The 25,037-nt window shown below is 50.7% G+C and overlaps 3 protein-coding genes across 12 annotated transcripts; 2 read left to right on the plus strand and 1 right to left on the minus strand.

The window, feature by feature from the left end:
• The first annotated feature begins 1,170 nt into the window (after nucleotides 1–1,170).
• Nucleotides 1,171–3,704, plus strand: LOC146426829 (tetraspanin-18-like). The gene is made up of 7 exons (XM_085082754.1): nucleotides 1,171–1,227; nucleotides 1,455–1,649; nucleotides 2,192–2,266; nucleotides 2,512–2,610; nucleotides 2,825–3,004; nucleotides 3,233–3,316; nucleotides 3,657–3,704. Exons 1-7 carry the CDS (start codon nucleotides 1,171–1,173, stop codon nucleotides 3,702–3,704), a joined length of 738 nt encoding a protein of 245 aa, XP_084938880.1.
• A 788-nt stretch (nucleotides 3,705–4,492) lies between these two features.
• UBE2T (ubiquitin conjugating enzyme E2 T) lies at nucleotides 4,493–9,920 on the minus strand. Of its 6 annotated transcripts, none has more exons than XM_085083205.1 (7): nucleotides 9,799–9,920; nucleotides 8,320–8,456; nucleotides 7,729–7,798; nucleotides 6,907–7,012; nucleotides 6,178–6,276; nucleotides 5,723–5,803; nucleotides 4,493–4,796 (listed from the first exon to the last, which is right to left on the minus strand). In XM_085083205.1, exons 2-7 carry the CDS (start codon nucleotides 8,423–8,425, stop codon nucleotides 4,671–4,673), a joined length of 588 nt encoding a protein of 195 aa, XP_084939331.1. In that variant the 5' UTR covers nucleotides 8,426–8,456; nucleotides 9,799–9,920; the 3' UTR covers nucleotides 4,493–4,670. The 6 variants fall into 6 exon arrangements, with proteins under 6 accessions (XP_084939331.1, XP_084939328.1, XP_084939329.1 ...); XM_085083202.1 differs by lacking the exon at nucleotides 9,799–9,920 and adding an exon at nucleotides 9,415–9,554; XM_085083203.1 differs by lacking the exon at nucleotides 9,799–9,920 and adding an exon at nucleotides 9,394–9,539.
• LOC146426831 (cryptochrome-1-like) lies at nucleotides 9,817–25,037 on the plus strand. 5 transcript variants are annotated; one of them, XM_085083196.1, is made up of 14 exons: nucleotides 9,817–9,951; nucleotides 12,658–12,811; nucleotides 12,902–13,050; nucleotides 13,777–14,237; nucleotides 15,144–15,260; nucleotides 15,730–15,882; nucleotides 17,265–17,412; nucleotides 17,667–17,807; nucleotides 19,105–19,275; nucleotides 19,809–19,949; nucleotides 20,407–20,558; nucleotides 21,704–21,801; nucleotides 22,277–22,387; nucleotides 24,079–25,037. In XM_085083196.1, exons 3-14 carry the CDS (start codon nucleotides 13,027–13,029, stop codon nucleotides 24,168–24,170), a joined length of 1,809 nt encoding a protein of 602 aa, XP_084939322.1. In that variant the 5' UTR covers nucleotides 9,817–9,951; nucleotides 12,658–12,811; nucleotides 12,902–13,026; the 3' UTR covers nucleotides 24,171–25,037. The 5 variants fall into 5 exon arrangements, with proteins under 5 accessions (XP_084939322.1, XP_084939325.1, XP_084939323.1 ...); XM_085083199.1 differs by lacking the exon at nucleotides 15,730–15,882; XM_085083197.1 differs by lacking the exon at nucleotides 12,902–13,050.

Below are 25,037 nucleotides of genomic sequence, written 5' to 3' on the forward strand. Positions count from 1 at the left end.
CCCCGAGGCGCCCTGGGGGCTGCGGTGGCACTGATGCTGTCTTCAAGTTGATGTCTTCGAGCTGCATTATCTGCCCTGAGGATGAATTTTCTCACCTTTTGCAAACATAACCATCGTAATTCAACTTCTTCAAACAGAAGAGGCTTTAATGAAGAAAAGAACTTTGTGTTTCAAGCATTGCGTAAAGTCACATCACCAAAATAAATATACATTAGGCAGGCGAAGAATATGCTTTAGATAGGTGGGTTCATGTAAATTTTACTGTATAAAATATTAACTTTTTATCTCTTGGTGTGCTTGATTTGCGGAAGCCTTCTCTTTGCACCCAGTGCAGAATAAGTAATGTCTCTTTTCTAACATGACTCTGTGTTTAGAGAGCTCCTAAAGTTGGCAACAAGAGGGGACCGACCCTGTCATCCATATGGGTTGTGCCTGTGTCCGCACAGCCTCCAGACCCAGCAGCACCACCTATCCGCCTTTGGGTCTCATGTGTGGCCATCAAGGGCTTCCCCAAATGGCCATGGAAATAACTGATGGCCGAGGTCACCCTGGCCTGGTGGGGCAGCTCATCTTTCCCTGCCCACAGGTTTAATTTCTTTGGCTGACAAGAGCTGGAGACTCCCACCCGCCGCTGACACAATGATGGATCCTGTTCCACATCAATCATTCATGGCCTCACTGCTGGAAGGGGTTTCTCGGGGGCTGCTGGACTGGGAAAGGGGGAGGGATTTTCCAATCTTCCTGATGTTATATACGTGCTTGCAGTACCAGGGAAGGTTGGAGGTACCTGGGTCATGCGCTATCCCCACAGGGTGAGTGGTGTGGGGGCTGAAGGGGACACAGGATTTAGAGGGAACATGGGATTTGTAGGGGACACGGGATTTGGTGGGGACACAGGGTTTGGAGGGGACACAGGATTGGGGACATGGGGTTTGAAGGGGACATGCAGTGGGGAGGGGACATGGATTTGGAGAGGACACAGGTTTGGGCTTTTTTGGGGTGTCATGGGAGATGGTGGGGATAGGAAATTATCTGGGAATTCTGGGAGGCTGCATCCCCCCACCTTCTGCTGGAGCCACGGGGTCCAGGACAAGTCAGGGCTGGCTGTGGCCAGGGCTCTGCTCTCCCCTCCACAGGGACAAACACTGCTGTGACCCTCCTGGTATCCCCATGGGTGTCTTGAGCTGCATGAAGTACCTGATGTTCATCTTCAACGTGCTGGTGTTTGTGAGTCTACCTGGGCCCCATGGGGTGCAGGGGTGGAGGGAACCCATCCCTGGGGAATGACATCTCCAGCTGGCTCAGGGTGGATGACACCCATGCCAGTGCAGGGACCAAGGGTTGAAGCCTTCCCCATCCCATGGGGTGACATTTCCATCTGACTCAGGGTGGGTGACAGCCATCCCAGGGAGCATCCCCTGACCCCACGGTCATGCCCTGACCTCCCCCCGCAGGCTGGGGGGACATGCCTGGCAGGTGTGGGAGTCTGGGTGGCTGTGGACCCGTCTGGTTTCCAGGACATCGTGGCTGCCAGGGCTGTGCTGAGTGTGGGCGCGTGGCTGCTGCTGGCTGTGGGCATCGCCCTGTCCCTGCTGGGCTTCCTGGGCTGCTTCGGGGCCCTGCGCCGGAGCCGCCCACTGCTGCTGCTGGTGAGGGAGGGGACATGGGCGGGAAGGGGCTGCAGGATGTGGGCAGGGGGTACTGGGGGCAGGAGTCACAGGCTGGAGGGTGGTGGGGGATGGAGGTGTTCCTGGAGGAGCCGGGAGCTGGTGTTCCTCATCCTCAACACATCCTACCATCCATTCCCCACCTTGTGAGTCTCAGTTTAGAACCCAGAGGATTTATAAAGCCATCAGGTGGGGTCACTTCCCTCTGAAGCCACTGGCTTATCCTACATGGCATTTCCAAGATATTCCCACTGCTGGTGAGGGGCAGAAGGCCCTATCTGAGCACCAGCACTCCCATTTTTTCAGCATCCCCAGCTCCTTGCAGATGATGCTTGTTTTTAACCCCTGCCTTGCAGCCACAGTGGTTGGAGATGTAGCATTTGTGCCCAGGAGCTGTACACATGTCCCTGGTCTTGGGGACACAGGGCACAGGCAGGGCTGGTGCAGAGGAGGGCAGGGATAATGTGAACAAACTGCTTGTGGGATCAGGCTGGTCTCTGACTGCTTCACCTGGTGCCTTCCAGTTCTTCATCCTTGTCAGCCTTGTCTTCCTCACGCAGCTCATTGGGGCCGTTCTCTTCCTGGTGCACTGGAAACAGGTACTTGTACCATCCCCAGTGTCACCAGCCTCCTTCTGTCACACCATGGCCATGGCTCAGAGTCCACCAGGGGACTGGGGCTGATGTAGGGACACCCTTCCCCTCATCTCCATCACCAGCACTGCAACACAAACCCCAAAGCGGGTGGGGGGGTTCCATGGGTGGGTGCCCACCTTCCCTCAAAAGGATCTGGTGTTGAGCAGAGTGGGAGAGGAACAGTCCCAGCATTGGCACCAATCCCACAGGTCCAGCCTGAGCGCTTCCTGTCTGAGCTGCGGGGGAACTATGGTGGGGATGAGGGTGCTGAGGTCTTCTCTACAGCCTGGAACACCCTCATGGTCACGGTGAGCAGCTGGAAGGTTCCTGGGGGCCTGTGGGGCACCCACAGGATCTACTGAGGGTGACCCCGAGGGTGGGTGAGGGGCTCATGCACCCCAAAGCAGGAGCCATAAGCTTGGCTGTTCCCCCTCCCTCCCTCCTTCCCTCCCTCCTCAAGTGATTACCCCCCCCCCCCCCCCATTTTGACACCACAGTGAAGGTGTTTCCCTTCTGTTCCAGTTCTCGTGTTGTGGCGTTTTAGGCCCTGAAGACTTTGGGAACGGCTCCCGCTTCCAGGAGCTGCACCCAGGGATGCCATGGCCACAGGCGTGCTGTGCCCGGGATGGGCTTCTGCAAGCAGGAGAGCTCCTGGGCTGGGAGCAGTGCCAGGACAGGAGACCTGGCTACATCCACGAGCAGGTAAAACACAGCCCTGCTGTGTCCATGTCCCTGTCCTAGCCTCAGCCCTTCCCAGGGCCTGTGGAGCAGAACATCAGGAACAGGAGCTGGGGACACTGCCTGGCTGTGGTTCCACAGCCCAGTGACTCCCAAAGTCCTCAACCCGTTCTGCCCCACAGGGGGCCCCCACTGCGCTCCCTGTGGCCGTGGGGAACACGAGAGAGCCCCTCCCTCCTCTCCCTGCCTCAGGGCTGCTTCTCCACCTTCGGCAGGACTCTGCAGAGGTACATCTCTCTCCCTGGGACCTGCAGTTTGGCCGTGCTGGGCATCGAGGTACTGAGGGGGGCCAGGGACAGGGCAGGCAGAGAGTTCCCTCTGTGTGGCAGGAGGGTTGCTCAGTGGGCAGGGAGAGCACAAAGGGGCTCAGGTCTGTTTCAGGGTACAGAGCCAGCTCTCCGCTGCAGATGGGGCAGGTGAATGGAGAGGGCGTGGTTTCTTTTGCTCTCCCTGGGTCTCCTCCTTGCCCTGGACAGGTGGCCCAGGCCCCTCGAGGAGCACAGCAATGGCCCCAGGCCGGGGATCCTCCAGCTTCTCTCTGCTTCCAACTGCAGCCAGGCCCTGCCCAGCTGGGCCCTGCCCTGGGGCTGACCCGCTCCCACCTTCATCATTCCAGATCTTCGCCATGTTCTTTGCCTTCTGCCTTTACTACAACTTTGACTGAGTGGAGCACGCCCAGGGCTCTCGGAGCCACTGAGAACATGGCCTTTCCTCACCCATCAGAGCTCAGCTCATCACTGAGCTTCATCGCTTCCCAGGCATTGGGAGCCTTGCCAAGTCCTGTCTCTGCTCCTGAGATGGGCCGGGCTCACTTTTCTGGGAGCAGCGACAGCACATGGATTAAATTCTCAGCAAGGAACCTGCACAGGAGGAGGCCAAGCACCTGATTTGCTCCTGCTGCGATCCGCCATCAGCCCTCATCTTTGGATCTGTGGAAGCACCAAAAATTGCCCTCCTTAGCCCAAGGGACTAAGGGCTCTTCTCGGGCTCCATAGCCTGCACGTCTCATCACTGACATCCTGCTCTTCCACATTTGTCCACACCCAGATCTCCAGGAATCCTTTGGGCTCTTCCTCACCTGCCCTGAGCTGGCTCCTGTGACTGGCTACCTCCTGGAGTCACAACAGAGCCAAGACACCATCCAGGTTATCCTAAATGGTCCAATTGGAACCTAACAGACTGTTCTGGAGAGCTGGAGTTGTAGCACTTGAGTTTAATGACTTATCCCTTGAGGTTACATGGAAAATTAACCCTTTCCTGGGGAAGGATTCCCACCAGCTGGTTCCAACCCAGCTCAGCTCCTGCTCTCAGTTGGTTGTGAAAATAGAAACTGAACTACTTGGTGCTGTTCCCATGTCTCTGAAAGTTGGAAACTGGAAGCTGAAGTGGTGCTTCCTGTTTTTTCTTTTGAATATTCCAAAACCTCCACTCAACAAAACGGAAAAAGAAATATAAATTAAAGCTTTATATTTTATTAATATAATGGAACTTTTCACAAAAAAAAAAAAAAAAAAAACCACGCCAAGGAAACAGAAACCCAAAGGTGGTGCAGCCCTTTAAAGGCAGACTCTTTCCCTGTACCTGTGTGAGGGTAAGGGGATAGTGAAAGCCCCAAGAGAACAAAAACCCTTCAGGAGTCTGGGCGGGATTTCTTCTCCTTCTGGCTGATGTTACCTCCTTTTCTTTTCTGTATGGTTGATTCACTGCTGGCACTTGTTTCACTTTGGTTGATTTTCTCTTCCAAAGGCTTGGAAGCCTGTGATGACCCAAGAAATAGATGAGCTGTGAATAATCTAATTTTACAGCCATTGGAATGCCCTGTGCTCCACCAAGGTCAGAGCCAATTGAACTCTGGCTCTTACACAGTGACCCTTTGTTATCCTGCTCCCACTGCTGGGATTTTTAGAAAAGGGGATGACAGGAGAGCAGGATAATGACTGAGCAGAGCAGTGGCACACACGGATGAGCTGGGTTGCTCCAGGGCTCCATGTATTGTTGCAGGGATGTCTTCACTCTGTGCCCTCCTGACAACCACAGTAAAGTTGGAAATGGGTTCAGAGCTGGAGCAGTGAACATGGCTCCCAGGGTTCCCAGAGGGAAGATATCCCCATCCCAGAAAAGGTGTTATCCAAATCAGGTGCAGGGAGGGAAGGCACCTAGGGAACAGAGAAGGCCCAAAGGTAACTGAATTTTGGGCACAGGTTTTGATCTGCCTAAGTGTGATCTATTTTCATGCGACTCATTGGTGAAGTGAGGGAGAGGAAAGGAGGCAGGAAGAGAGGAAGGGTGATGGGAAGAAGGCTGCACTCCACCAGAGAATACTGAGACCAGTCAGTGAATGGATGAGCAGGTGGAGAACAGGCACAGGTGGGCATCAGGCACAGCCACAGGAGGACAGGGAATAGAGCTAAGGGAGAACAGGGCTGCAGGATCCCTGGGAAGGGTTTATCCAGCTGTCCCTCCTCCTCATCGAGTAGCACTGCAGTTATTAGTGAATGAGCACATTTAATTGGAAGACGAGAATGTAATGAGCATAAAAAGTATGATGAAATTAAATACAGATCCAAAACACAGAGCAGAAGGGGAGGAAGGAAAGAACAAAGTGACTGTGAATGGGAAACTGAGACAAAAGGACTGCAGAATAAGAGGGAGCTACCCCAGCGAGCAGAGCGTGGTCCTTACCGTCGGCTGCCCTGCGTATTTTGCAGTCCACTCCCTGGCATTGAGCAGGAACAGCTGCTTGTTGTACTTGTACTCTGAGGACTAAATGGGAAGAGCAAGACAAAGACAGAGATTTAATTGAATACATGCCACTGAGAAGCTGGGACCAAGTCTGGCTTCAGGACTCCTAAACCAGACCAAACCCACCACAAGTATAAGTGTAAAATTCATTTAGTTTGAAGAACTCATGCTGCCATTTGCACTGGAGACAATGGCTTGAAGACAAGACCTTGGCCATCTCTTCCAGCCTCAGCTCCCTCAGGGAAGCCCAGAGATTTCCCAGCTGATCCAGGTGAGGCCACACTGCTAGTGTGTCAATCCAGAGTGAGTGAAGTGGAAGTTGAACCTAAATCCAGCCCCTCACTCCCTCCCCACCTTTGTCCATGGCCAGGAGAGAGGGAGAGGAGCTCACATACAATGTCAGCCATGAGAGGGTCATCAGGGTTGGGCTCTGCCATCAGCAGCTGGATTGAGGTCAGCAGGGTGGAGATATTTAAGGAAGGCCTCCATGCACCCTGTAAGGAAATGGGATGAGAGCAGCAGTTCAGAGAGAGAAACCAGCACATGGCAGACCAGAGATACCTCAGAACCCAGAGCACTTCAACCCCACCTGCCCACAGCTGCTTTAGGACTTCCAGCACCTAAGGGCTCATGGAACACACCAGACCCACTGTCAACACCAAGCTCCAAGGAAGCCCAACAGACAACCAGGGCAGTGGTCATGGCTCCAAGGCTGCCAGAGCTCAAGGAACATTTGGACAATGCTGCTAGGCACGAGGTGGGACTTTGGGGTTGTCCCATGGAAGTCCAACTCATGGCCCTGATGATCCTTGTGTATTCCTTCCAGCCCAAGAGATCCCATGATTCTGTGCGCTGTATCCTGCACATGTCTGCTGTGTTGGGGCAACTCATTTTCAGACCTAATGCCTTTTGACTCCAGTCCTTAAAGCCTTGGAAACTTATATGGAACAAGGAACATCATGTTCTGGCTCTAAACAAAGGAGATGCCATTAAAAAACTTCACTCCCTGCTCTTTGTAAATAAGTCAGGAGCAAACAGACATTCAATCAGGCTTTTACAAGGTGCAGATAAGGAGCTCATTATCCTGCCCAGGCTCACTTACCCATACCCAAGCACTGTCTTACCTTTGGGGGTAACTTAAGAACATCCAGGCAAATCCTTCCAGCAGAGTCGATGTTGGGATGGTAGATGGGGGTCAGGAAGCGAATCTTTGGTGGCTCAAAGGGGTACCTGAAGGGATAAGAGGTAAGAAACAAAAGGTTATTGTTCTATCTGCAGGCCAGTTGTTTTGCCACCCAAGTAATGCCATCGTTTCCTCCTCCTGGCCTACATGACACCCTTCCTCATAAATTTTTGGAGGAGGCAGTGCTCTGCCTTTGCTGCTTCCAGCTGTGTCCAGCTAGTACTTCCCTGGATAGCCTTCCACAAGGGAGCAACACAAGAAACTTTGTCCTGATGAACAAGCTCTTTGCAGAAAGTTTTGAGACGGTGTGATGAAGAAAAAGTCTTATCATTGCACTTTTAGGTTGTTAATCACACATCTTTGATGTTCAATGCAAAATAAGTGTATCATCTACAGGAAAAGCTGTATTCCTTAAAAAAAGGGTCTCAACCCCATTCCTTGTTGGAAGGATAAAGGAAAGCATTTACAGCAAATACGTCAGTTCGCTCATATTTGAAAGCAGGACTATACCAACTACTTACTCAGAGAATCAGACAGGTTTGAGTTGGAAGGGAACTTAAAGCCCATCTCATTCCACCCCCTGCCATGGGCAGGGACACCTTCTGCTATCCCAGGTTGCTCCAAGCCCCGTTCAACCTGGCCTTGGACACGTCCAGGGATGGGGCAGCCACAGCTTCTCTGGGCAGCCTGTGCCAGGGCCTCTCCACCATCACAAGGAACAATTCCTTCTTAATTAGTCTCGCTAGGCATTATTACCACTTACCTTTCAGGAACTATGATTTCCAGGTTGAATATTCCTTTGTCATATGGTGTGTCTACACCTCCTAAAATTTCTTTAGGAGCAAGATGAAAATATATGCATTACATTCAAAATCACAGAATCGTTTGGGTTGGAAAAGACCTTCAAGATCATCTCATTGTCCAGAAGTCCCCATGTACCTCCCACACTTACAGGGCTGCTCAGTTGACAGAATCATAGAATGTTAAGGGTTGGAAGGGACCTTAAAAACCACCCAGTTTCAGGAACACATTCCACTATCCCAGGCTGCTCTCAGCGTCATCCAACCTGGATACTCCCAGGGATAGGACAGCTACAGCTTCTCTGGGCAACCTGTGCCAGGCCTCCCCACCCTCACAGGGAAGAATCCAGGGATAAAAAAATGTCATCTTATGTGAGACAAATTCCCCTCCATAGCAATCAAAACTGAGGGCAGACCAGCCAAGGCACAGGCCAAGCTTTGTTTATAAAATCCCACACTTCCACACAGCCTATAAAGCCCAAAGCACACAGCAAGCACAGACCTAGCAGCAAACTGTAACCCAGCCCTGCCTTTGGGAACCCCCAGGTACATACGTGCCCTCAGATCATCGAGCTGCCCATTCTGCCAGCAGGTGATGCCTGGAGGCGGTTCTGTGGCCAGGAGTGAGAGCTCCCTTGTCAGCCGTGAGGCTCTCTGCATGGTGCTGGAGCTCTAAGACCAGATTCTATTCCTGACAAACATGAATTTTCAAAAATAACACTTTAGATTGAATTTTTTTTTTTTTTTTGCTAAAGACCTGGGTTTTGAGCTATGATCCTGATGTGATAAGAGTCACAGAGAGGCTGAGCCTCTTCCCAGAGCTGCTCTTACACCTACCTGGAGGAGGGGAATGAGACCCTCACCCTTTATAATCCATCCCATTCCCTCTGTCCCCAGCTGAGTCTAATAAACCTTGAGGTTTAACAAACCCTATTGAACTGGGAAGCCATGACCAGGCTCCAAACCACTTATGGGACTGTAACTTCTGCCCTGGAACCACCTGTGTCCCTTCATGGTTAAGAGTATCCACTGCCCTGCTGGGGCCACCCATCAGTGCCCCTTCCCACCCAAAGGCCCCATCTCCCCCTTCCTGTGCAGGGGGAAACCCCACAGCTGCATCAGGATTGGGCCGCTCCCTGCCACAGCCATGCGCCTGACACTTCCAAAGTAGGGGTCTGCCCTGCCTCCCCAGACCCCATGGATAGGGACATGGGAACACCTCTCAGTCCACCCCGAGGGGGACCTGGCTCGATAACCCACCAGAGCCCTCCCCACTCACCCTGAGGATGAGGGGATACTCCTGCAAGCCTAACTGCCCCCTCCAGGACTAACCTTCCCCTCAAGCACCATTAACACCACACACACCTTCCCCACTGAACATCCCTCAGTCTCATTGCACCCCCAGCCTGACTATCCCCACCGAAGAAGCGTTTCACCCTGCTCCATCAGTCCAATTAATCAGCCCCTCAGCCTAATGACCACGTCACACGGGCAAGGGCTGCGCCCCCATTCCCACTCCCCAAGTATGGGAAGGGCCTCCCACAGCCTCACCCCGCCAAGAGCCCTCACAAAATCCCTTCAAGAACGACCTCCGCCTCCACCCTCTCTGCTGACACAAGACTATTTACCCCTTCACTCTAACTAATTACCCGCCCCCGACAAAGACCGAACTCCGGGTTCTCGCCCCCCAGACCCGTGAGGCGGTGCGCGGCGGGGGCGGGACTTCCGCCATCGCCTGGCAACGGGCGGACGCCTGGCTGACAGCCCCGCCCCCTGGCTCGCCGAGCGGGTGTTGATTGGACTGCCCTGGTGCTCAGCACCGCCCCTTTATTCGAATTAGGACACTACCATTGGGTCAGCGCTGCGGGCGGGAACCTAAGCCACGCCCTCTCATTAAAATCCGCACGGGGGGCGAGGCCGGAGGTTGTGATCGGGTGGCGGGAGCCGGGCTAGGGCTGCTCTGGGACCCTCCAGAACCTCTGGCCCTGGGACGCTCTGGCCCTGGGGCCCTCCCACCCTGAACCGCGTTAAACCTCCGCGGATAGCGGGCAGGGCCCCGCCGGGAACGGTCCTTATATAACCCACCCGTCCCGACCCCTCCTCCCTCGGCTGGCGTTGTGTAACCGGCCCCGTGGGGCGAGGAACTGGCGCCGCTCCCGCCGCCACCACAGGCCGCGGTGAAGGAGGTAAAGGCGGGCTCTGGGAGCCCTCCAGGGAGGAGGCGGGGGGACCGGGCCGCGCCGGGTCGTTCGCCCCCAGCTGCTGCGAGGCTGGCGCAGGGACTACCCTCCCTTGTTCCCTCCTCGCCACTTCACAGCCCGTCTGAGGGGCCCGGGCAGGCTGTCCTGGAGCCCCAGCCTGTCTCCTCGCCCTCTCCGTCCCCCATGGTAGAGACTCCTGCGGGTGGTTCTCGATCCGCTGCAGATGAAGCCCCGGTCAAACCTCTACACTCGGGTGGGTTTGGGACTTATTTCACACTCTGACTCAAAATGCAGTTTTCTTGCATCAAAGCTGTATCCAGCACCGTATTTACCACCTGGAGTATTCAAACAGGGGAAAGAACCCAGAGTCTGGAACCAACAGTAGCCTCAGGTCTGACTCAATGTGGAGAGTGGGATTATGGAACCAGATTTATGCAAAAAATGCACTCTTAGATCCCAATTAAGAATTGCTCTCAAGCCTGTCAGATCAGAATAACATTAAATAACGGTGATAATTGTTCCACTTCCCAAGCCCAGACTGTGGTTTCAGAGAGCAGATATGAGGCTGCTCTCTCCAGGTGTCTGACACCTGTGTTACTATTGCTTCCGAAGCAGCCAGGATATAGCCGAGGAGCATTCATGGTTGGATTTGACAATGGTGAGTGCCCCGCAGAGCAATTTAAACTGTTAAAAGTTTCTCTTCCCAGTTCCTAGGCCTTGGTCTGCATCTCTGAGGTCTGTCCCTGCTCTGGCTCTGCCAACTCTGAGGGCCAGTGAGACCAGAGAGGAGCTGCCTGCAATCCTTCTCCTCTCTCAGGAATTACACAAAAGTTTGAGTTGCTCAGACAATCTTTGATGCAAAATCCACCTCAACGCAGATACTTATGGTATTTAAGGGTGTTTAAATGTGGGCAACTCATTTATTGATGCCTGTAGGAACAGGACCAGCACAGTGGGATTTGGATGGTGCCCTTGCAACCCTCCGGCACATCCCTGCCTGTGGAGAGAAATGCTCAGCAGCGGGAGAGCCAGGATCAGTGACTGTGTGACCTCATCTTTTGGGAGTGATGTGTTTTAAAGACCCTGGATTGTCAGCTGGGCAACCCTGTAGATAAGACCTGGTTTTCCCTGTTTTCTGTCTTGGCGTACCTGTCCCAAAGTGCAGGAATGAATCTAGTGTAAGGTGTATTTCCTGGCTGTCTGGTTGATTTTTGGGGAACAGATGGGATCCAGATGTGGCAGGGAGTCTGCCCAGCCTTGCTGGATGAATGGACTCGAGTCACTGGTTCACTGGTTCATGGAGACGTGGAAAAGTAACAGTGGATAAATCCCAACATGATGTCAGTGACAGATAGCACCTGCTCTGCCTTCCCTAGCATCCCAGAGGATCTTCTCCTTCCTTCTGACAGGGCAGGAGTGTCCAAGGGCACAGTTCCTTTCTGACACCACCCATGGCCTGCACAAGTGATCCCCCTCCCCATTCATTCCCACCCAGTAGGGGATCCCAGCCCGACATCTCTTTGGCTCTGGGCTCCCTCCCTCCTTCCCAAGTGAGCTCCAGCCCCTTTTAATGGAGCCCCTGCTCCTCCCAGCCCCTTTTAATGACATCCCTGTCCCCCCAGCTCTGATTCTCCCAGTCCCCTTTAGTGGGATCCCCAGAGCTGCCCTTAAATCAGGCCCTGCAGCCCACCCAGGCCCTGGCCTGGTGCCTGCCTGCCCTGTGCCCAGTCCCTGCTGTGGTGTGGTCCTGCTCCCCACTGCACAAGCAGGGATGCCACCACTGGAAGGGATGGGATGGACCTCACCCTGGCTTTGGGGTCATTCCATGGACTGTGTGGGGGCAGTGGGCTCAAGTGATCCCATAGGCTATGTGGGGGTGCAGGCCCTGGGCTTGGGGAGCCCTATAGGCTGTGTCCTGGGATAGCTGTGTTCCCAGAGGAAGTGTTGGGCTCAGCCCTAGACTCAGAGCAGACCCAGCTGTGTGAGACCAAGGGACACTGGGTGAGCATGATCCCACAGGCTTCGTGGGGCTGCAGGGCCCTGGATTTGGGATGACCCTGCAGACCCTGTGGGGCAACAGGGCTTGGGACTGCCCCAAAGGCTGTGGGGGCCTTGGAGCCCCTGAGTTGGGGCAGTCCCTCAGTAAGGCCAGCTGGTGCCTAGGATGCAGGGGACTCTTTCAGCATGCTTTGGATGGTTTAGTACCCAAAAATGCCAGCTGGGTGCTCCCCTGAGCAGCAGGAGTCACCTTGTTTTTCCGGTTCTCCCAGGAAGTGGATGTAGGGTGGTGCTGAGGTGGGGTGCAGGGCAGAGCACCCCACACAGCCCAGCCCTGCCTTGGGCTGCACCCCACACTTGTGAGTTTGGGGCCTTCACTTACTGGGGGGTTGTAACAAACTGGGTTTGTCTGGGTGCTGATGGTGTGTTTGTTTTTGGGAACGGAGCAAATAAGATATATGGAAAAGCTGCTGGATGTGGATTGAGCAGGGGAAAAGGTCTGAGTTGCCTGGTGCAGCCATTGGTGAGGGGGTGACTGGAGCTGTTTGGAAGAGCTGAGCAGGATTAGAGATTGTTGATAGTTCTTTGCTAATCCCTAATCTCTTAATTCTCCTCTGGGGGTAATGCTCAAAATTAGCATGAGGTGGAGACCCACCTGGGAGGTGGGCATTGAACTTTTTCAATTTTCCACAGGAGAGAAAATTTGGGAGGTGCTGCTGGGCTCGGTGCAGACACGAGGTGGCAGCTGGGCTCTTCCTTTGCTTCCCAGCATCTGCCAAGTCCATTGTCCTGAACAGGGCAGTCAGAGCTTGGGAGCTGCTTCCCAAATTCTACCCTGAGACCCAAGGTCAGTGTTTTTGCCAATCCCCTGATCTCAGCTGAAGTGGTTCAAAGGGGAATAAACGAATGAAGAGTTATTTTGTGTCATTATACTCAGCTCTGTTCTAGAGACAGGCTGGGAGAGCTGGGGGTGTCCAGCCTGGAGAAGAATCTGGGGAGACCTCAGAGCCCCTTCCATTGCCTAGAGGGGCTTCAGGAGAGCTGGAGAAGGACTTGGGACAAATGTCTAGAGGAACAGGACAAGGGGTAATGGCTTCCCACTGCTGGAGGGCAGGGTTAGATGGGATATTGGAAGAAATTCTTCCCTGTGAGGGTGGAGAGGCCCTGGCACAGGGTGCCCAGAGTAGCTGTGGTTGCCCCATTCCTGGAAGTGACCAAGGCCAGGTTGGATAGGGCTTGGAGCAACCTGGGATAGTGGAAGGTGTCCCTGCCCATAGCACAGGGGATGGAATTGGAAGAATTTTAAGGTCCCTTCCAACCCAAAGCAGTCTCTGGTTCTCTGAAGTCCGTAAATTCAGATGTCTCCTACTGCAAACCCCTAACAGAAGGAGTGTTGTACCAGGTCTCTGATGAGCTATTTGCTCCTGCGGACCTCCTTGAAATCGGCTGATGACTTTCATAGGGATTGCTGACAGCCACATCTGTGGGGTTAAAAAGTGTTTTTTAGCACACTGAATGGAGCTCTGGCAGCTTCATGTGTTTTGATTCCTTCCTTCTGGTGAGTGTTATTGGGATGTAATTTCATCGAGGAATTTAATTTAAGGATTTGATTGACGCATTTGGGGCAGAGGTCATTCTCTGTGGAGCTGGATGGTGATCCTGCTGCCAAATGGTGGGGCCAGAGGAGAGGTTTGGTCTTGTTCCTACTTTTATCTGTCATGCAAACTTATAGCAATAGGTTTGTGGTAAAAACTGCAGAGGATTTTTTTTTGAGCTCTGTTTCTATTTGTTAATTGACCTTGTCCTTTATAGGGATTGAGTATCCTGAAAGCCAAGGGAACTCTTCCTCCTGTAGCCAGGATGCTGCATCGCACCATTCACCTTTTTCGGAAGGGGCTCCGGCTCCACGACAACCCAGTGCTGCTGGCTGCCCTGGAGTCCTCGGAGGCCCTGTACCCCATGTACATCCTGGATAGGGCATTCCTGACCTCTTCGATGCATATCGGGGCCCTGCGCTGGCACTTCCTGCTCCAGTCCCTTGAGGATCTTCACAAAAACTTGGGCCAGCTGGGCTCCTGCTTGCTGGTTATTCAAGGGGAGTATGAGACTGTTCTTAGGGATCACGTCCAGAAGTGGAATATCACGCAAGTGACGCTGGATGCAGAGATGGAGCCGTTTTACAGGGAGATGGAGGCCAATATCCGTTGCCTGGGGGCAGAGCTGGGCTTTGAGGTGCTCTCCCTGGTGGGCCACAGCCTGTACAATACCCAGCGGTATGTGACTGCCCCAAACCCACAAGCATCCCCAGGGAGGTAATTTTAGAAGAGAAAAGGTCAATGTCTTGTTTTTTTCTGGATCCTGACTTGTTCCTTTGGAGAAAATTGGACTATCTGAGGTGAACATGGGGCTGTTTGCTGGAGAAGCTTTGTGTATTGCCCTGTTGGATGGAACAGAAGAGATTGTGCATGGATTTTAGGATTTTAGCCTAAGGAGCTGGTTTTTCCTTTTGGGCAGTTTAATTCCCCTAAAAACTTACTATTTTAAACAGAGTGGAAGAAATTCTCTAACACATGTGATAGGACTTGTAAAAGTTCTATTAAATGTGGTAAAGAATTTTTGGTGTCAGTTTTTTTAAATCTGTCCAATCAGCTTTCACTGGTGTCTGGATACACTTGGATCGAAAGTGTTAGAGCTAAAGGACTGAAGATATTGAAATTACTAGGAAGGAAGACAGTAATAACTAAACCAGCCTTAACACTCCACTTGGGCAAAACTCCTAAATTATGTAAATGAGTGGATGTGTGTAACTTGATGTCTTTAATTCAAGCTGTTTTCACATGATTGCTCACTGAGGACAGTTATTTACTGCCCTGAACCTGCTTTTTGTTACAATAGAGGTGTTCCATACCCTGCCCTATGTGTCCAGGCTGTATGTGGCTGTATAGGTGAAATCATGGCTGAATCCTGATCTCAATTTTGTTGTCTCAGGTCCAGAGAAACTGCTCTTGAGATAGATGTACATTCATCCAGGAGAATTTTACTTGTAAAATCTGTAATTTCCACATTCAGTTGCACTAATGGAGTTGTTACAGCCCGTGATGTCACCGTCCTGTCCATTGGCAGCTCCAGCTTCTTCCTTGGTTTCTGTTGAGTGAAAAGCAATCTTGGTTTTTTTTTAGGATTTTGGACCTAAATGGTGGGAGTCCCCCATTAACTTACAAGAAGTTCCTTCACATTCTGTCTCTGCTTGGTGACCCTGAGGCTCCTGTCCGAAACCTCACAGCTGAAGACTTCCAGTAAGTAGAAGGCAGTGAGTGGGAATTGCTGGTCCTCTTTCTCTGTCCAAAAGAAGAGCCAGGGCCAAATGACAATAGGGCATTTTAAACGTTATCTTGTTTTATTTCTGTGCATGAAGGGTTATTGCTTCTATGTACAGGGGATGTGACTGTTGTTGGGAGGGGAGAGCAGATGGTGCAATCGTCTGATACTCAGCTCTTTTAGTATTTGTGCAGTAGATTTCCCACCATGTGGGAAACCTCGTAAAATAATGGTTGGATTCAATGATTTAAAGGTCTTTTCCAACCTTAATGATTCTGTGATTCCATAAAAGTCTTTAGCTTTTACAAGGCACCTTGAGAAAAGCTTTTAAGAGATGTCAAACTCTAACAGAGGAAGGCCTGGGGAATTTACTCAAAGGCATGCTCTACATTCCTCTCAAGATGTTGGGCAGGAATTGGATGAACCACTATAGTTTGTTTTACATAGGAAGATCGGTGGAATAATCCTACTGTTCCCTCCTGGCTTTAAATCTCTCCTCCCCTCTGCTGTATGGGAAAGAGGGACTGAGCTCATGTCTCCCAGGATAGAGAAGAAGCTCAGAGTGAAGGATGTCTTGTGTTTAGATCTCCATGAGGAGAGGTCAGTGATCCAAAGGGAGGTAAGACTGGGGCAGGAGAGAGCTGGGATGGGACTGCAGGTGCTTGGGACTCAGTGTCCTCAGCTCAGTGCCCAGGCTTGGGTCTTCCTATCTTGGGGGAGTCCTGTTAATTCCTGAATGTTGTCCTCAGAATCTCTAATGACAAGACTCATGTAGGTACTGGGATATCTAAGTTCCTATATTTTTTCTAGCACTGGCTTTTTTCTTTCCCTTTCTTGCCTCATTTGTTTCTTTGGACTTTTAAAATGAATGCTGATGTGAGATAAGTGGTTCATGTGCTTCCCAGCAGACCTGAGCTATGTCAGTGCTCTGAGAGCTGCACTGACCCCACCTCTGTAGGTGTCTGCATCATAGCCAAGCTCAGGTTTGTACAGATAAGTACGAAGATCTGTTGATGTCTGAGTTAATTCATGGCTTGTGAGCAGTCTCTGTACTGCCAACACTTCCTTGAGCCTCTTCCTGTATGTTTTATGGGGGGAAAGAAAAACCAAACTGATGCTCTTCCAGCCTCACACAGGGCAGAGGCCCTGAGAAGCCTCAGCAGCTGAGGCTGAGGAGATGGGGGAGGGCTTCTTAGTGGTGTGGGTTTGGGGAGCCCCCACCTTAGTTAGGAATGAGCAGCTGGGGTGGCCCAGGGAGCTGATCTGCCTCCTTCCTTATGAAACTGAAAGCAAAGCAGCTTTGGATTAGATGTTGGGAAGGAATTGTTCCTCTGAGGGTAGGGAGGCCCTGGAACAGATTGCCCAGAGAAACTGTGGCTGCCCCATGCCTGGAAGTGTCCCAGGTCAGGTTGGATAGGGCTTGGAGTAACCTGGGATACTGGAAGGTGTCCTTGCCCATGGCAGGGGGTAGAACAGGATGGGCTTTAAGGTCCCTTCCAACTCAAACCAGTCTGAGATTCTGTGAAACCTCTCCCAGAGTGACCTCCCCTCAGAGGCACAGGAGCTGGGGTGGCCTTTGGAGGCAGCACCATAATTGTGTTTAGGGTCTGAGGAGGCGCTTGGCTCCCTCCCAGGGATGGATGTGACAGCTGGAAGCAGGTGGAGAGGAGCTGCCTCCAAGCCTTGTGTAGGGGATCGGAACCAAGAGGGGTCTGACCTGTAGGTCTGCAGCTGACTGCTCTGAGCACTGTAACTTGGTGGGACTGTTCCTCTTCCCCTGATTCAGGCTAGAATTCCCTGGAGTGATTGCAGGATGAGCTCTTCTTCCCCAGGAGAGTGCAGCCTGGGATTTCTGGCTGTGCTTTCATTCCCTGTATTCTGGCTGGGCCGTGACAGAGGAGACTTGGCATGTGCCATGGACAGAGGCTGCCTCCCTCTTCTGGCTCCTTTTCCCCCTTTCAAAGAGTTTTCTCTCACCTCAGGAGATGTAGGGCCCCTGACTCAGGCCTGGCTGAGTGTTACAAGGTGCCTCTCCCTAAGGACTTGAAGATTTCCCCAGAGAGCCTTTCCCCTTGGAGAGGAGGGGAGACTGAAGGGCTGCAGCGTCTGGAGCAACACTTGACTGACCAGGTCAGCCCTGGTGGAATATAAGGGATGGTGGTGGCTCCTGGTGGACTGTCAGTGCCCACCTTGGCTTGGAGGAGGGTGGCAGCTTGGGCTCAAGGTTTTGTTCTTGATTTCTGGGAAGCGGGAGTATTTTCCAGACATGACATCAAACAAGCCCTTGTGATACAGAAGCCAGTTCCAAGGGTTTTCCTCTGTTTATTTTACTGAATGTGTGTCATCTTGTGCTGCCTGAACCTGGATTTCTGTTTTCGTTTCAGGGCTGGGTGACAAGTTTTACTAAACCAAGGACAATCCCAAACTCACTGCTTCCAAGCACCACAGGCCTGAGCCCATATTTCAGTATGGGCTGTCTGTCAGTTCGGACCTTTTTTTATAGGTTGTCAAACATTTATGCTCAGGTAAGCAAGTAACTGGTCTTAAGTAAGCAAATCCAACACTATGACATGTCTGGCATGGGAGGCAAGATTTAACACTTGGATCATCCTGATAGAGACTTGATGTATCAAAAAAATGCTGCTTTGTTAATATCTTCTTACAGTGTCCCATGAAATCTGTGGAGGGGCTTTGTGTTGTGTGAAATGCCTGTGAATGTCTGCAGCTCTTCCCAATTAAGTTTTAGAAACAGGATAATCATATTCTAAATTCATATATTCATCAGGAACTGTAGTGGCAGGATAAGGGGGAATGGATTCAAACTGAGAGTAAGGTTAGATGGGATGTTGGAAATTCTTCCCTGTGAGGGTGGGGAGGCCCTGGCACAGATTGCCCAGAGAAGCTGGAGCTGCCCCATCCCTAGAAATGTCCAAGGCCAGGTTGGACAGGGCTTGGAGCAGCCTGGGATACTGGAAGGTGTCCCTGTCCATGGCAGGGGGTGGAATGGGATGGGCTTTAAGTTCCCTTCCAACCCAAATAATTCCATGACTATATGAATAGGGAGCAAGCAGACATGGAATCCAAGGGAACCCCAGGAAAACCTTCCTAAAATTCAAGGATTTTAGTTTGTCTGTCTGATGGATAAGGGAAGTTTTTTATCAGTTTATGCAGTTTTGGTTTTAGAAATCAACTGGTTTTGTCTTAGAAAAGTGTTAATTGCAGCATAAGCATCTCTCCTCCTCTCCAAGGGGAAAGGCTCTCCAGGGCAATCTTCAAATCCACAGGGAGAGGCACCCTGTAGCACTCAGCCAGGCCTGAGTCAGGGGCCCTACATGTCCTGAGGTGAGAGAAAATTCTTTGAAAGGGGGAAGAGGAGCCAGAAGAGGGAGGCAGCCTCTGTCCATGGCACACACCAATGACCTTCTGAAATCTTGTTCGATTTGTAAGAAAAAGTGAGCTTGAAACCAACCCAAGCAAACCAAGGTCCCCATGAACCTCCATATTAAGATTATCTCTTGAGACATGGCTGAACCACCAGAATTCAGTCAACACATTAATAAACATGTTTGGTGTAAAAAATCCCAGTGTTTTGGAAGGCAGATGGAGAATGTTTGAGGTAAGACTGAGGTCTAGCAGTTTGGCTTTGCTTTGGGCCAGACAACATTGCCTCAGATCTTCGATTTCCTTGACTTGAACGCTAAAGTACCTTGAGACCAGTGTTGTAGTCAGGTTAATATTTATTTTATGGGCCTGACAGTCACAAAATGAGTGAAGCTGCAATGATTTGTATGAACTGAAGCTGTCACCTCATGTCTTTTGCAGGCAAAGCACCACTCTCTGCCCCCAGTGTCACTACAAGGGCAGCTGTTGTGGAGGGAATTCTTCTATACAGTGGCATCAGCAACCCCCAACTTCACCAAAATGGCTGGGAACCCCATCTGCCTCCAGATCCACTGGTATGAGGATGCAGAGAGGCTCCACAAATGGAAAACGGTAATGAGGTGCACAGTTGCAGCAGCTGCATTGGAGCTTAGAGCTTTCCTCTTCCCTTGATGGGTCCCTGCTGGTGGTTTGAGGGGGTCTTGCAGTGGTGTGACAGCCTGGGAGAGCTGGGAATGTAAAAGCCTGTAGAAGTGAAGGCTCCAGGAAGACCTTAAAGACCTTCCAGTGACTAAAGGGGCTCCAGGAGAGCTGGAGAGGGACTTTGGATGAGGGATGGAGCCACAAGACAAGGGGGAATAGCTTTCCACTGCCAGAGGGCAGGGTTAGATGGGATATTGGGATATTCTTCCCTGTGAGGGTGGGGAGGCCCTGGCACAGGTTGTCCACAGAAACTGTGGCTGCCCCATACTTGGAAGTGTCCAAGGCCAGGTTGAACAGGGCTTAGAGCAACCTAGTCTAGTGGAAGGTGTCCTTGCCCCGGCAGAGGGTGGAATGAGCTTTAAGGTCCCTTCCAACCCAAACCATCCTGGGCTTCTGTGAAAGCAGTGTATGAGGGGCATGCTGATGTTGCTGTTCTGCTGCAGGCACAGACGGGGTTTCCATGGATCGATGCCATTATGACCCAGCTGCGCCAGGAAGGCTGGATCCATCACCTGGCTCGGCACGCTGTCGCCTGCTTCCTCACACGGGGAGACCTTTGGATCAGCTGGGAAGAGGGAATGAAGGTTCACTGCTGACTTTTATTTTCCTGTGTTCTGCCTGGTCCTGAGAAACCCTGCATAGCCTGAGCCTAGCAGTGGGAGGGGTCTGCAAAGCAGGGTTTTGTTCTGAGCCTCTCTGTGAATTTCAGGGCTTATGGAATCTCTTGATTTGTCACTCAGTGCAGTGGTGAAAACTCATTCCCTTCCCCAAATCCTCATGATTTTTGGCTAATGAGACTGGTGGAGACATGCTCAGTCTGTAGCAGGTCCCAAACCCAGAGATTTTGGGTTGTTCTGTCTTCCTTTTGTCTTTGTGGAGAGCATTCCCTGTGTGCCTGTGAGGAGGCAGGCCAGGCCCCACAGTGCTGTGCTTCCAGCAGCAACCCCCACCCTTCACCTCCCAGCCTGGTTTTGTCTAGTTTTTGCGATGTAGCCATTTCAGGGGTGCTTCTCTCTTTCTCTTCCCATCCCTGAGGTGCAGGTGTTTGAAGAGCTGCTTTTAGATGCCGACTACAGCATCAATGCTGGGAACTGGATGTGGCTGTCAGCCAGTGCCTTCTTCCACCAATACACACGGATTTTCTGCCCCGTCCGCTTCGGGAAGCGCACAGACCCCCAGGGCAACTACATCAGGTCAGGGGACACCCCCACCCCACCATCTCCTCCCTGAGAGCTTCCCAAGCTCCTCTGACAGCAGGTGCTGATGAACTAGATCTGTTTGAAACACACACACACATCTGTTAAACAGGGCTCATAGCAATGGTTTTGTTGAACACATGAGGAAGCAGAGGCATGGAGAATCAGAGAGATACCTGTGGTTCCAAGTGATGGCTGAGCAGGGCTTGTGTTCATTTGTGACCGCTTGTTGCCTCCAGCACCATGTTTGATCACCAGGCTGGCTCCTCTTTCTAAAGGATTAGACTAGAACTTCCCTCAGCTTTCCTGGTTCCTGTCTGCACTTTTTTTCTTGCTTTTCATAGAATTCTGGGATGGTTTGGCTTGGAAGGGACTTTAAAGCTCATCCTGTTCCACCCCCTGCCATGGGCAGGGACACCTTCCACTAGACCAGGTTGCTCCAAGGCCTGCCCTTGGACACTTCTAGGCATGGGGCAGCCACAGCTTCTCTGGGCAATCTGTGCCAGGGCCTCCCCACCCTCATGTGGAGGAATATCCCAATATCCCATCTAACCCTGCCTTTCTTTAGTGGCACACACATAGGTTTTGTTTTCTACTCTGAGTCCTCTTTGCTTCATTTCCTTGTCTCTCCATAAGGTGCTGATGGGTTCTCTCAAAGCCCTGTGGGGTTTCCTGGGCTCACTGTGTTGATGTTGAGCAAACAGCTCCATTTCCCTACACCTCTTCCTCCCATCCTGTCTAGATTTGGGTATTGCCAAGGAGAAGCCCATGCTGATGTACTTGACAGAGTGGGATAGAAAATTACTTTCCCATTCTGCAAGAATTCTTAAAAATTAGTTTGTTTTTAAATTTATTAATGTTCAGAATGAAATGTCTGTGAAAATATTAAAAAAACATCTTTTGGATGAAATCAAAACCAAAGTACTGTTTAAATCACCCCATTTATTCTACGTTGTGAAGTTAACTATTTGGAAGATAATACCTATGGAGGTTTCAGAACGTAGAACCAATTTTTTAGTGGAAAATGAATCAGAACTTACCCATGCATTATAATATCAATATTAACATGGCACAGATTGGTTTACACTTCTCTGAATGTTTGAGTATTTGCCTGCAGGATTATAAACCGCACTGTTTTGTAGGAAATACTTGCCTATACTAAAGAACTTTCCCTCCAAGTACATCTATGAGCCCTGGACAGCATCTGAAGAGGAGCAGAAGCAAGCAGGGTGTATCATAGGTAATTAATTCACATTCCTTGCTAAGGATTTTCCTGCTGCTAACTATCCAAAATATATATATGTATGAGATGGAAGCATCACACTTCCAACACAAGCCATTTGTCTTCTGAAAATGGATGAATTCAACAGCCTCCCTTCTGTTTATTCTCCTTTTTTTTTTTTAATGAAAGTTTCATTTCAGAGTACATATTTTTGCCCCAACTTTATCTCCTAAAACTCTTGGATCACTGTAGGCTTTTGCCTTTGAATTTATCCATCTTGGATGCTTGGCTGCTTTAAATAGTATCAGAACATCTTGTGCTTTTACTCCTGCTCTAACACATCTTTGAAGGCTTTTATGTCAAAGTAGGAGCTCTTCTCTTTGATGGAGAGGAGTAGACACTTCCATTTATTTTAAGAAAAGCTGGAAGTATTTCAAATCCAGAGAAATGTCCTTGCTGAGTCCTGTAAAAGCTCTGTCTCCATGTTGCCCAGGTCAGGATTACCCCTTCCCCATGGTGAACCACAAGGAAGCCAGTGACCACAACCTGCAGCTGATGAAACAGGTCCGAGAGGAGCAGCACAGAACAGCCCAGCTCACAAGAGGTGAGAGATGCTGCAGCACCCAAGTTCCCTGTGCTATGACACACAGGTTGTCCCCAGGAACCCAGGGCTCTGGGGCTTGGCTTTGGGTGCTTTTCCGGGATGCTTTTCCTCTTGGGATACCAGCATCATGCACTGCTCTTCTGGTTACTGTTAAAATGCTGTCCCAAGTAGGAGATCAAGAGTTTGAGCCTTTTCTTCCTTCCCTCTCTCCCTGGAGCATCCTTCTGCCTGCTGCAGGAATGCCTTGCCAAAACTAGATCTTCTCCACCTGCCCAGACTCCCCAGTGCTAGGCTGGCTGGGTGTGTCTCCAAGGTGCAGAAAACTCTGCAGCTCTGCCCATGCCTCTTGTGAACCAGAACACCCTTGTTTATCCTTGGTACCATTATCTGCCCTGTGTTGTAGCAGGGACTGAGATTCCCACTGAGCAGTAAGCTCTGGAGAGATGAGTTGCTCCAAGAAATTTACGTTTTGCCCTGGTTTTCTGCATTGCCTAACGCTATGGATAACAAACAGGCAGTTATCAGATAAGTCTGGAGCACTTGAACTATGCTGAGCCTGAAGTAATGAATCAATTAGGTATTTCCAATCACACAGATGTGTCACTTATGGCATCTGTGTTCTTAAAATTGAAATCCCAGGACCTATGCTGAGCTCACAGAAATTCTTCACAGAAATCATGGAATCTCAGCCTGATTTGGGTGGGAAGGGAACTTAAGCTCATCCCATTCCACCCCCTGCCAGAGTAGGGACACCTGCTATCCCAGGTTGCTCCAAGTCCCATCCAAATTGGCCTTGGACAGTTCCAAGGATGGGGCAGCCACAGCTTCTCCGGGCACCCTGAGCCTGGGCCTCCCCACCCTCACAGGGGAGAATTCTTTCCCAACATCCCATCTGACCCTGCCCTCTGGAAGCCATTCCCCCTTGTCCTTACACTCCAGGCCCTTGTCCCAAGTTCCTCTCCAGCTCTCTTGGAGCCCCGTTAGTCACTGGAAGGGTCTCTGAAGTCTCCCTGAAGGCTTCCCCAGGCTGTACATTCCCAGCTCTCCCAGCCTGCCTACATAATGGAATGTAAGTGACAAAACACCTTTTTATTTAACAGTGGCCCACAGCCCACAGCCTCTCTATATTATAGAAACCCAACATGCAGCAGCTGAGGGGAGCCTTAACTCTTCCTTTCTCCACTGCTCTGTTCTGAGGGAATCAATTGTTCCAAACCCTGGAATGGATACCTATTAATGTGTCCAGGAGGTCACACACTGGAACATTACAAATACTACCACAGTATGCTGGCAGTTCTTCCAGAAACCCTGTGGTACCAGGGACTAAATGTTGGGAGTGCTGTTGGAGATAGGAAGAGCCAAAACCTGGGAGGCAGAGTCCCTGACTCCAAGTGTTGTCCAACACCCAACTCAGTGTGAAAACCAGCTCCTACAGGCGAGCAGATGCTGAAATAGAGTAAGGGCTAAGGAACTGGATGGGACTTGGAACAACATGGAAGGTGTTCCTGCCCATGGCAGGGAGTGGAACAAGATGAGCTTTAAGGCCCCCTCCAATCCATTATCCATTAATAATGGGATTCCATTATTCTTATTGCCTATGAACAGGAGCATTATCCTGAATACTTTCTATCTTCACCTGACTGAAGTCAGAGAACTTGCAAACTTTAATCCTTTTTTCCTTCTCACTGTAGATGATGCAGATGACCCCATGGAAATAAAGGTAAAACGTGACCACTCTGAAGAAAACATTTCAAAAGGAAAAGTGGCCAGGATGACAGAATAAACTGAGATCCCTTCACGGATCACCTGCTGGAAACCAAAATCATGCAAGAGGCCAGAGTCAGGGGCCAGCTGAGCTGCCCACAGCACTGTCCTCAGTACTTTGCCCTGCTAATGGTGCCCTCTTGCTTGTGACCTAACCTCAGGAAAAGTGTTAGATTTTGAATAGTGTTAGTGAAGTTTTTTTGGATGGAATTGTTTATCTCTGAGTGGCTTCTAGACCATTGGTTGAGGCTGTTGGGTGAATACAAGAGGTGCCTGGTTGTGACAGGACCTGCTGCTGCAGTGTCCTTCAAATCCATGTGTTTCATGCACCTGTATAAATAGATTTTGTGATAAATACTCATCTTCATGTCAGTTGAAGACCATGTGCACATTAATGTGGTCACACATTAGTATTAGGACCTTGATTTGCTTGTTTTGTGGAGACAGAGCTTAGGGATGTTCAGATTATTTTTTTTTAATTCCCAATTTGTGATTGTAATCCTCAGTTTGAGGAGACAGCAGAGTGCATCCCCTTGTACCTTATGTGTAGTTTTTAAGTCATAAGTAGGAATTCTTATACATTCTAAGGACATCATTGAAAATGTCTCACTAACTTAGGGCCAATATACATCTTTATCACCATAACTCTCCTCCTTGTCTAATTCCTCTAGAACTGCAGGGTGGAGAATATTTCTATCATCTACCACATGGAAAAATTTCCCCTCCCACTGAAATGTCTCCTTGTGAAGTTTGACAAGGCCAAATTAATCAATTATGGTTGGGGTTTTGGGCGGTGGGGGAGTGCAGGGGGGTTTGTGGGGTTTTTGTGGCTGCAGGTACTATTTTGGGTTTGGAAAGAAATAAAACTTATTTCTGCCATGAACAA

The sequence above is a fragment of the Lichenostomus cassidix genome, chromosome 26 (genome assembly GCF_008360975.1).
Source record: "Lichenostomus cassidix isolate B80296 chromosome 26, HeHo_3.0, whole genome shotgun sequence".
In the NCBI taxonomy this organism is placed as follows: domain Eukaryota; kingdom Metazoa; phylum Chordata; class Aves; order Passeriformes; family Meliphagidae; genus Lichenostomus; species Lichenostomus cassidix.